Source organism: Pyxicephalus adspersus, chromosome 7 (assembly GCF_032062135.1).
Source record: "Pyxicephalus adspersus chromosome 7, UCB_Pads_2.0, whole genome shotgun sequence".
NCBI lineage: Eukaryota > Metazoa > Chordata > Amphibia > Anura > Pyxicephalidae > Pyxicephalus > Pyxicephalus adspersus.
The window spans coordinates 31,942,855-31,955,008 of NC_092864.1; the positions used below are offsets into that span (position 1 = coordinate 31,942,855).

Below are 12,154 nucleotides of genomic sequence, written 5' to 3' on the forward strand. Positions count from 1 at the left end.
TTTTGCCCAATCGATCGTTCGTCGTTCATTTTGAACGATAAAAATTGGAAGTGTGTACGCAGCTTAAGTGTCTGGAGACATTGCTAATGTAGCATCCCACTAAGATTCCACACCTGGAGCGGCAGCAGCAGCAGCAGCAGCAGCAGCAGGGTCTCGGTCAGAGTGTGAAGACGCAACTTGGGTCCTTTTGCCTGCAGCACAGTCAGGCATTTGTGTGGATTGCATTGCTTCCACGTAGCTTTCTGGGACGGGGGCCCTCTGCTTAAAGCGTGGTCAGGCACTTGTGTGGACCACCCTGACTTTCTACCTTTCTGGGACTGGGTCCTCCTGCCTGCAAATGTCAGGCTCTTGGATGCGGCAGTCACTGCAGGCCACATAAAACGACCAGACAGCTGGATTCGGCCTGCAAGCCTTGTGTTGACACCTGTGGTATATAGAGAATTAGAGATATATAGATATAGTTTAAAAAAGGTCCAAATTCATGATGCCCTAATGGAACATGTGTATAAGCTTTTGACAAGGTGAAATGACCCTTTTTTGGCATCAAGGCTTATCCGGTATGTGCTTTTTTTTGTTGTTGTAGGGGAATGTAGTGGCTGCGAACACCATTCCTATTCCTTTGGTAATGTGTCAATTGCGGACAAATCCCAGTTGTTGCTCTGTAAGGAGGGAAGGAAGAATGTGGTGGAGGCGATTGGCCATAATTTTAGTCGGTGTTTAGCAAAGCAACGGGTCTATAAGAGGAAGGTGACTCAGGATCTTTATGCGGTTTCGGAATGAGGGACGTGTGGTCCTCATTGAAGGAGAGAAAAGAAAGTTGGTTAAGGAGGAAGCCATTGAAAATTTAGCAAGGGTGAGATGTAGGGTTCGTACATTGCTGGCGGTAGGCCATCTGGTCCTCGGGTCTTTCCCATAGGGAAGCCTGCTGCTTTTTAGTTTTCATTGACCAATCACTGGTTGTGGAAGGGAAAAGACCTGTAAATGTTATATACCGGCCCAAAGAAAAAAAAAAAAAAAGACAAATCTCTGGCTTTACCAGACAGGGCTGTGCCGTGTTAGCAAAATAGCAATAAAATCCTCTGTTCATATTACAGGTGCAGAAGGATTATAACAGTCTCTGTAATACTGTTTTCATTGCAAAACAACCAATGACCTGAAATATGCAGCCAGTGAAGTCTGAACAAATGCCTTGTGGTATGTGGGATGCTAGTCAGAAAATAAAGAGGATGATGGTCATGTATAGCTGAAAGAAAAATTCTCCATACCATATTCAATGTCCCCATTACAAAAGCAAAGTCCCCCTTTCCTAGCTTTAACAACATAAAATACAAGAGATTAATGTTACAAACATTTTATTATTAATATATATTATTTTGGCAAAAAAAAAAAAAGTCACTCCTAACAGCAGAACAGACAAACACCCACATGGTGGTGAAAGATTCACCGCTCCTGTGCTAAGGCTCCCTGACATCATCTTGTGAATAGGAATAAAGTGTATCTATAGTTCTGGATGTAGTGGGTAAGGGGTAAAGCGCCATTCAGTTTTACACGGTCAGTGACATTCTGGAAAGACTTTAAACAACTTCCTGTTTCAGGTATACAGCAGGAAGTAGAAAAATAGAGTGACCCTCTTGAACAGAACAGATGTCCCCATGGAGAAATGTCTTCACATCTTGTTCCTTGGATAACTGTAACAGTTTGAATTTTTCACCCCTTGTGCTCATGATACTAAATTTAGCCCCGGCAGAGATAAAACTTGGTATTTTAACCCTTACCTGCTCCACCCATAACTAAGGAAGTTTTGGCTAAAGATACACTTTAAGGAGACTCAATCATAGAAGGAGAAAAAAAAAACCCCAAAACTTCTACAAACGCTCCTGCCACAGCCAAGTTTTGACACATATGGGTTATGTTCACATTTCCCAATAATCACTGGCCATAAACATTCCTATTGGCTTATTACTGAGGGGCCACCTCACTGGCCAATAGGAATGTGCCAGCAAGCTTCAGCACTTGTGATACCACTTTTGTATGTTCCATATCAGAACAGCTGGATATTCAGACACCATAGGAAGGCTGTCAGAACTGAACACGATGTCATTCTTACAGCCAAAATGCCAGCATTTCCAAGCTGAGCCCCAACCCATACATTCAATTCCTCCATCACTATGACAGGCAGCCTCCAAGCTGACTGGGAGGTGTGGCAGGTAGGCAAAATTTGAAACTTTGAGAGCCAGTGTCTGCAGGTTTGTGTTTTCAGCAATGGGTCGAGATTCTTTTGAGCGAATTCAGAAATCACAGACAGGTGTATTGGACCTACAGCTGACCTGCAGGCTCTGCATTCCTATACACTTGTATAGGAAAGCCAATCGCATTAACACAAGCCCTTAGCAACTACTAAAGGTTTGCCTCCGTAAATTACCCATGTGTAAAAACCAGGTTTGGGAGGACGCATCAGGTTTGTTTAGTTTTACAAGTCTGTTCTATATTTTTGCAGAAGTTTTAGTCCCATCTTTGACAATCTCTTTAAGGTCCCAGTAGAATGTGGAGTAGAATGCTATGAAGAAACATACAAAATTTACTCCTGGAGTGCTCAGTGTGATTACATAGGAGCAGAATTATTCCTCCAAGAGGAGGTTCCAGGCACTTATATTCTAAGCATGGAACAGTGTAGAAAAATAACAGATTTTTTTGGAGAGGGGCGGTTTTCTTCTTGCAGTATTGCATTCTTGTGTAAAGACACAGTAGTAATCGGCACTCAATCCTTCTATCTAGAACTCCTGATCCACTGAGGTAGACTGTGTAGGTCAGAGGAGGCGGAGCTAATTAGGAGACGCTTGTCATGTGACCAAGGCAGGCTCTGGCAAATTAGATAGTGACTGGCATAGTCGTGTTCCCTCTGGGAGCTTGGGCTGATGACGGTAAGAGGAAGTGTTTAAAGATGTTGGCTTTCCTTCTGGAGAGGTGAGCAATGTACTGCAGAGAACAAAAAGTACAGAAATTTAGGAAATTTGCATATATCATGTAATTTAATTTCAAGCCTTTAATGCAAAGCTACTGTAACATGCAAATGCCTTTCCCTTTGTGTTTTAGATATTTAAATATAATTTAAAGCATTCATATAAATCCCCCTTCCAGTTGTTAAGGGTTTTGTTAGGGTTGTTAAGGGTTTTGTTAGGGTGGATTTGTGGGAATTGGGGGCCCATTTGGCCAAATGTGGGGCTAAGTACTGATGATGAAATTTGAGAATTTCATTCATGACATCCTAAAAGTTTTCAGAAAGGTTGAGGTTTGTTTTGCCTAAATGTCTGTTTGCTGTATGTACGGTGTATAACTTTACATTTGTTCATATTGAGTGATGGTTAGGTGTCCATTAAGGCTGTTGTCTTTGCTCTGTTTTCTCCCAGGTTTGGGGTCTTAGGTAGGTTGATTGGTCAGACCAGGATGGCAACTGATGTGAAAAGCACATTTAAATTACATAGGGTAAAAGAATCAAAATCTACAAACACTTGGGGTACCCACTCTGCAATTACTTATAATTGCACCAAGATAATAAATTATGTGATCTGCCTAAAATAATACCTTACACTGCAATATAAACAATGTAATCTACTGAATTTTACTAAATAAGTAGATCCTGGACCTCGATGACTAGACTTAAACACCCCTAAAGCTAAATTATACTGAATGTCCGCCAGCAAGGAAACAAGGTGGGCTCTATTTGTTGCAGCTTCTAATGCACATTGTGAAAAGCTCAGTATGCAGTAAACTCACAAAACAATTTCAGTACAGGATAGGGGCCTAAATAACTATGCAAGACTTAAAGGTAGGCTCGAGCTCAGCTTTTAACTAAACTCCTAGAGCACACAGATATTTCACTACTATAGATGAATCCACTACTCACCTGGGTGTGGTAAGGTCTCCTCGGATAAAGCCATTCAGATGAACCACACTGTGACCAGGAGATTTCTGTTAACACCAAATGATACAACTTAACTTTCCAACTGTCAAAATCATTTTCATGTCAATGAACGTATCTTACACGTGTTTAGAACAAACATATCAATTGCAGGCAAGCCAAATCCCATGGACTTATTGAGGAGCACACAACTATTTAAAGGCTGCATTTGACCTGCAAAGAGTTTTGCTGCATTTCTTTGGATGCAGGATGCACTCAGAGGCGGCCCTTTCTTCTCAATCACTGTTTTCCATTCTAACCCAGTACATATGCTGTGTAACATGAACCATAAAAGTGCTATTTCCCAGGAATGTATTGGAAATTACCTACAAAGCACACTCTAATATTGTTCTACAATATCTATAGGAATCAATATTGCATTCAGAAAGTTTCCATTGGTATGAAAAAGTGGGTCAGTACAATTCCTAAAGCCAAACAGATTAAAAATGTTCTCATCAGCAGGCTTAACAAAACCTACCAAATTGTACCAAATGGCAAAAATTGATCTTATGCCATGTTCTGGACATTCACAAAGTGCTAATGTTGGTGCAGTTTCATTGCCGCACAGCTTGGGAAACCCATTCAGGACTCTTTAACTGATGCATCAAAGTAATATGTACAAAGAACTGGAGTCATTTTTCCCCATCAGCAGTCAAAATCTAGTGTCTCAGGGGGAAGTGGAACCTCTCAGTGAATACACTGCATTATGTCAGGATGATCAAGACAGGTAAAAGGGATAGAGGAACTTACCACTGGGGAGTGTGGAAGTTGAACAGAGCCCATATGAAATTTCATCATACAAAGACTTCTCAGCAGCTCACATCCTGATTAAAAATAAAATAAATGTTACCAATCAGTATTAAGAAGATTATTACAGGTCAAATTGTGTAAACTGTGCAATAGTGTAAAAGTGCAAAAAGTGATCAGAACAAGTAGAATATTAAGCATTTAAATCCTCAATTAACTGACAGCCATATCCAAGTATATGTATAGTAAACAACACAGGCTTCTAATCACAAATTCTGGGCTGTGAAGTGCAAAGTGGAGGATACACTCACCCTTCTCTCGATCATTGTAATACTTCTGTTCCCACTGGTTGGTGAGAATGTTGAAATAACGCTGCTGCTCGAAAAAACGAAGATACCGCGAGGAGATGGGGGACGGGAAGATGCGTTCAAACTGCCCACAACGAGAAAGTTCATCCTCAGTCTCTGCCAGAACCCGCACATCTTCTGGGGTCAGCTGGTCTAGCACTGTGGCATACAGATCCTACAAGGTTTACAAAAGCAGATTATAAACATTCATAAAAACAATAGAACAAAAAGTGTATACGTAATAAGGAGGTTAATAATGACAAACGCTGCAGTATGCGCGTTCACATGAGTAAGTTTACACAACACTCCAAGGCTATGTATACGTCAGACAGTTCTCGTCCGATAATCGCCTCAGGGCTGGTATCGGACAAGAATCTGGTGTGTGTACAGCGCTCGTCCAAAGTCATGCATGAATCCATCCTGGAGGATCGACGAATGATTGTAATGAAAGTGAAGAGGAGAGAGCGCAATGGGGTGCCGCTTCGTCTTTATCCCCCCTTTCCTCCCCATAGAGCAGAACAGTGCTTTATGTACAGTGCTCGTTCATGCATCTTTCAGTCTTTTGTCGTTGTAAAGGATTGTGAAAGCTCCTTTCCAAGGACAATTGCTGAACGTGAGTATGCAGCCTAATTTGATGATATTTTGAGAACTTGAGCACTATGTATCAGAGTGCTCTGGTTTTTTTTTATTTTATTTAAAAAATAAAATAAAAAAAAGTGCTTTTTTTGCAACTCAGTGAAACTTATCTTCTGCAGACCCCTTTCATTTTCACCTACAGTTTTACCTGGAGCTCAGCTATAAAAATATTTTTACATAAACCTCTTCTCTCCTTTAAAGGCAAAAAGTCCTAACCCGGCTTTGTTATCCACACACTGAAATGGATCGATTGTTAGGATTTATATAGGCTTTATTACACTTACAAATGACCAGTATCTGCATCTCCCATAAAAAGTGTAAGAATGACTCCTATTTCCTGCATTTTGGGTATACTTGAAGTATACCCAAATAAATACCCTTGTTGATTTTGTCAGAAGTTCAGGGCTGTCCTGTGTTATTTCAAGGTTTTTATTTATTATTTCAAGGTGTTATTTTCAATGTTGAAAGTTGATCTTACCTTATCTGGCAACTTTTGGCTTAGGTAATATGCCCGCTTCATCTTTTCATCATTTATGATCTCCGGTATGCGCCCATGGTCCTTTGCACTATGAGACAGATGGATTTTATCCAGACTACGTTTTTGACATTGAATGGAAAAAGCAAATTTTAAGTCAGCGCTAAAAAAATTGCAATGGTTTTACCAAACATCACTTCAGATACTTTAGGGCTTGCCACACTGCAGCACACACACACATGCTTTTTTGAAACACATTTAAGTTGCTTGATCATTTGTTTTTAGTTTTGCTTAATTTTACTGGAGTGTGTTGGAATGAAATTCAGAAAATTTTGAAAAGGTCTTTTACAGTGTCAACTCAGCGCGTTGGGTGTGAACTAAAGCTGAGTTTTTCAGCTGTCTCACCTGGTAACTGAGCCACCAGAAGCATTACTAGCACTTATGTCCTCTTTATTGGGTAGCAGGAATCCGGCCAGATTGAGGAGATCTCTGATCATCTGACCTTTAATATTCACATCCAGAGGGGAATTGGAGTGAAGGCTGTAAAAGAAAGAAATGAGAACCATTGTGAATCTTGTTAATAGTTTCTTTGTTACTAGAACCTAGTTTTTACATTCAAAAGCTTCAGACCAATTTTTCTCTCCAGTAATTTTCATTAATAGAGGGGCACCATTCCTGTTTTACAGCAAATCGAAGGAAAAAAAAAAAACACAAATCATACAGTAAATACTTCTTTTTGACAGGGAAAGTTTGTATTTGAATATTTTTATAAAACTTTTCTGAAAAGGGTATAAAAAAAAACAACATAGGAAAAAAGGTAAAATACAAGCAATAAGGACAACACAACAACCAAACAGTCCTCATCTTCTGAGAAAAAAAAAACATATCATGACGTAAATACAGATAAGCAGGAATATATTCAGGAAGTTGCAATAGTCATTTAAAAAACAAACCTTTCTGTCCTAAGGACACGGACACATCGGTAAGTACTAGACTGGAAGGGGGAAGGAAAAGGGGGAAGGGTGAAGAGGACTCAAATTACGCAAACAGTATGGAATGAAGAAAGATTATTAAACTAAGGAGATCTATAATCTTTCCAGGGATCTCAGATGGAATCAAATTTTCCCAGAATATTATTGAGTGTGTGCGTAAGCCTGTTAACCATGATCCAATCCTTTTTTACAAATAGTGGATCCAATTGGATTTCCAAGATTTAGCCAAAGTGATGGAGGAAGCTAACAAAATAAGTTTTAGGAGTTTTAGAGAGTATTTTGAAATCTCCACATCACATTTGCTGAAAAGGGCACATGCGAGTGTGCACTGTAAATTCCTATTTAAGACCCTGGAAATGATTTGAAATATCTTCGTCCAATAGTCCTTGGCTTTAGGGCAGGAGCACCATATGTGAACCATGGAGCCAACCGCATCACATCCTCTGGAACACATAGGGGACGAAGGATGCCATTTAGCAAGTCAATCCGGCACCAGGTACCATCCAAGTACAACTTTATAATTAGCCTTCACTAGAGAGGAGTTAAGCGAAATTTTATATAAAGAAAATGCAACTTCGCTTCACTCCTTGAGACCAGCGGAGTCCCAAATCCCTTGTCCAACCTTCCATATACTTCTTTGGATCTGCTGGTTTGTTTGGACACTGCAATAGAAGCCTAAATGAGAAAACCACAATGACAAGCCCAAAACAAGAAGGAATTTAAGCTCTTTATCAAAATATAGTCCCCCCGATTCACACCATACTAGGACACCATACTGAAAATTAGATTTTGTCTTAACATTCAATCTGTGTAAACCTTTTAGTTTATATTTTCCTCCCATTATCCATTTTTCTATAGGCAGAGGTAGCATCCAGAGACCGGATGTGTCTCTCAGCCTCCATCCCAATCAAAATCCTTATATTGCATGGTGCTCCGTGTGCAGATCAGTGTTACCTGGGTGAGATGTTCACTTCGAGGACCCAAGGCTTCAGATTCTCATCTAGCATGATGTCAAAGCCAAACAGCTCATGGCAGCTGTGTGGGTTCTGGACGTACATTTTCAAAAAGCTGTTTACATATGGCTCAGACCTGAAGAAAGATGCAAATTTTGTTACCATTTGCGGTCACTGTAGACCATTGTGAAAAATGTATTTGCGAGTGTGTGTTAGAATAAAAGCACAATGAAACTTAAGGTTATTTGGCTGATTTAAACTGAAGTGCATCAAAACAAAACCTGCCCTCTTCTTGCATGGTGCAGAGAGGGATTGTGGTGGGGAAGCAGTGGTCAGACATACTCTTTGCTAGAGCTGTAAAGAAACAGGTCTAGCACTAATTCATTGACCATTCAGGAGAAATGACTGTGATCCTTCTCTGCAGCATAATGGAGGGACACTGCTGCTTTCTGCAAAAAAATGAACAGTGGGACTGCACACAACTTTTGTTTTAATGCAAAATGTTTATTTAGCTAATTTTAGACAAGCTATGGCTTTAAAGCCTTTCAATACGAAAATATAGGCACTTCTAAAGCTCTGCTTGTACCTGTGTAATAGAAAATATGTGTTACAATGCAGGACTGTACATTGCAGTTGAAAAGTCTACTTCGTCCAATCACATTTGTGCTGTACATTGCCAATTTGTTATTCCACAATGCCCCTTTAAACAAACCAGTTCCATTTTCAAAAAGATCACTGCCCACATGTAATATGTTGTGCTCAATGATCACCAATGTTGCACTCCATATATTCCTAGCACACTGCAGCTCCAGTAGGAGGATATGAACCCACCTGGATGCATGTGTGATGCTAGTCCCTTCACAAGGCATCATAGGAGAATTAGTTTACTCCAGAGAAGAAGTACTAGCATATGATGTGGCAGACAGCTGGAAATCTGGCTGGAACACTGTATGCAAGGAGCATTTTTAAAGACCATACATACATACATACGTACGTGTATACACACATCTTTGGAACTAATTTTGCAGGGAATTTTAAGGGGCATCTATGACCCCTTTTCATTAAATTGAACAACTAATTCCACAAAAAACAAGAAATAGAAGTTTTCTTAGGATCTTTGCATTTTCACTCACGCAATAATTGTCTTTATCACCATCTCTTTGATCTTCTCCCAGATCTTTTCACTACTGAAACCCTTCTGGTTGAGGTACGTCCACAAAGCCTTGAGTGCCCTACACAGAGAATGATGTTAATATATCTCCTTAAATATTAGAAAAAATTAAAAAAAGTACAATAAAAAGAAACTGAGCTGCACAATCAAAATTTATCTAATTAAAACCAATCCAATTCCATCTTTCATTCAACTTTTGCATTATGAAAAAAATAATAAAAATGACTATGACCAAAATGTATGTTTATTTTATGTATATTTTCATGAATGACTGCTCTTCTTTTGTTCAACCCTAAACTTAACAAGACAAGAGCTCCGAGCTCTGGTTTCACATACCATTTATGTCCCTGGCAAGCAGTCTCATCTGTGTTGGCCTTGTATTCCACATTTTTCTTATTTACACTGTAGTTAGTTAGGTGCATGAACTTGTTGCTGAGGCTTTTCATGGAAGAGGAATACCTGGAAAAACAGATGGCATATGGATTATGAAAGAAACAGAGAACTATAGAGGCCTTATTCAAGTAATGAAATGACAAATTGCAGAATAAAGAACAACCAAAAAACAAGAGGGATGACACTCTGTTCCCAATTGAAAGAGCACAGCTTCAGATTCATTCGATATATGGACATTATGGAATATGACCAGCAGAGGTCCCCATGAGGTCTTACAATTCAAATTTAATATACACTAGAAAAGTAAACATGATATGAACATTCCAAATAGCTGCCACATGATAGCAAATGGAATGGACAGTATGTCAAGAAAAGGAAAGACCTACTTGCAGCTGGCAAACCGCACCAAGCCATCCGTAAACATATACACTCTCAGGGGGTCATAGGATGTCACGTAAACATAAATCCTCAAGTCAAACTTGCTGCCACTGATGAGGTAGGGTTTGTGCAGGTACCTAAGGAACATACAATGAAAGTGAAGTGTTTAAAAATGTCATCTTGATAATAATAGATCAGTACAGAATGAAAATTTGTTTAATGGGCTGCACAATGAGATATCTGTACTGCACACACCATCCAACAAGCTTTAAACTTTTAGATAACAATTATAAAAAGTAGACTCTTAGATTGAATGTACACCACATGCGCGTGAATAAGCTCTTAAAAGTGACTGTGGGAATTATAATGAGGGATTATTAGATAAGGCAGTAAAAACAGCACATATGGTGTATAAGACATACCACAACAAGTTCATTTTTTTCATATGTAAAAAAGACTTTTTTTACAGCACCTGCACAAAAACATGTCACCTATACACAGACCTCTACACACAATTTCAATTTTTTCTTCATCACCTCACCACACCTTAATAGCTTTCTTCTGCTATTTCAAGATTCTGTGAAGACCAGTCCACAGCTTTCTTGACCCCACCAGGTCCCCTGGGCATCCTAAGATCTCAGTATACTTACCTTACCTGGATCTATCGCAGCCAATTACTTCTCCACAATAGCTTGCATGAGACCTAAGAAACTGTACAGTCAAATGACTGGAGAAGAGACATCAGCCTTTCCCAGACTCACTGACAAAGCTGATCCAATTACTTTAAAAACGGAAACACAGTAAATGACACGTTGATACAATCAGGTAAAGTTTTGCCTACCTCTGTACCAGCAGTGGCCTTTTCTTAGGAAGCTGGCTCCACTTGTGTATAACCTGGATCCCCATCCCTCTGGCCGATGCTGGCTGAGAACAGATACAAAAAATACTGTAATTGATATCCTTTCTGCACAGAATAGATTTTTACACAATGTATAAACAATCTGGTGCGGTCTAAGGTGCTAAAATGCAGAAACAAGGGGTCTAGTGGTCAGTGGGTAAAAGAAGAATGTAACAAAAGTCCAAATCTCTTAGTGCCATACCAACTGAGTCTGTAAATGAGAAAGCATTTAAAGTGTATGTAAACCTAGATAACAATACCATAATACATTGTGCATACTGTAAGGCTCCATTATAGGAGATTGGTATATTCAACAATATCTGGCCCCATACCGGTTTCACAATCCATTTCTGACGTGTTCCTCCTTCTTCCCAAGCTTTCTTCAACAGTTTGATATCCTGAGGAAGAACAAATGACTGAGGGAAAAAGTTGAACTCTTTGCGCCCAAAACGAGCCTGCATCTTAGACAAATTCCTCCATAGACGATCCTTTCGTCCAATCTGGAAAGACCCTGGGAAATGATTCAGCTAGACATAAAACAGAAAAACTTTAGCAACCAAGAAAAGATTTCAAGCATGTACAGCCAAACACTAATTTATATAACTGTAGACAACCACTGTGATTTGCAAGTCTTTCGCATTTTTATGTTTCACTTAGAACCCTGGCACCTCAGAGCTGCATTAATCACACCCCTTCCAGATGCTCCAAACCCACATTTAAATTAGACCTAATCAGAAGGCTAAACTAGACTACAAATCTTGGTAGTGCCTGTTAGTCTCAGGATAGCCCAAATAAGTTTTGTGATATCACCACTCCCTGAAATTTCAGACGTGATGATGCAAAGATTTGCGTGTACAAAGATGGCCATTTACAGAAGTTGCATAACAAGGCATTGTAGGTCAGTAATGAAGAAAAAGATCGGCTGCAGGTAAAATTGTTGTACTAGTAATAACCCCTCTAGCGGTAATCCCGAGTGTGACTGGGGGGGAATTTAACCTGTAAATACCGGGGTCGCTTTAACCTCAAAAAAACCCACTTACCTTTTTCTGTCGCTGTCCTCCGGCATCCTGGGGACACATCCGTCTTCTTCGATCTTCAGCTGCACAATGCAGAGACGATCTCTGGGGTTTCCTGGTGAATGCGTCGGTACGGGCGGGCGGATCGGTGGGAAATTCAAATAATTTTATATTGAATTCAATACTAAAT

General features: G+C 39.7%; 1 protein-coding gene across 2 annotated transcripts in view; it reads right to left on the reverse strand.

Moving 5' to 3' along the window:
- Window positions 1-1,335: 1,335 nt before the first annotated feature.
- The window catches only part of TTLL4 (tubulin tyrosine ligase like 4), a 21,816-nt gene continuing 10,997 nt past the window's right edge, over window positions 1,336-12,154 (reverse strand). The window contains exons 8-19 of one of the 2 annotated variants that reach the window (XM_072418021.1): window positions 11,281-11,475; window positions 10,892-10,974; window positions 10,059-10,187; window positions 9,616-9,738; window positions 9,242-9,340; window positions 8,110-8,244; window positions 6,569-6,703; window positions 6,167-6,254; window positions 5,017-5,227; window positions 4,709-4,782; window positions 3,905-3,969; window positions 1,336-2,976 (exon numbers count right to left, since the gene is read on the reverse strand). In XM_072418021.1, coding sequence (XP_072274122.1) covers window positions 2,841-2,976; window positions 3,905-3,969; window positions 4,709-4,782; window positions 5,017-5,227; window positions 6,167-6,254; window positions 6,569-6,703; window positions 8,110-8,244; window positions 9,242-9,340; window positions 9,616-9,738; window positions 10,059-10,187; window positions 10,892-10,974; window positions 11,281-11,475 — 1,473 coding nt within the window. In that variant the 3' untranslated portion in view covers window positions 1,336-2,840. The other variant, XM_072418022.1, reaches the window with a different exon arrangement.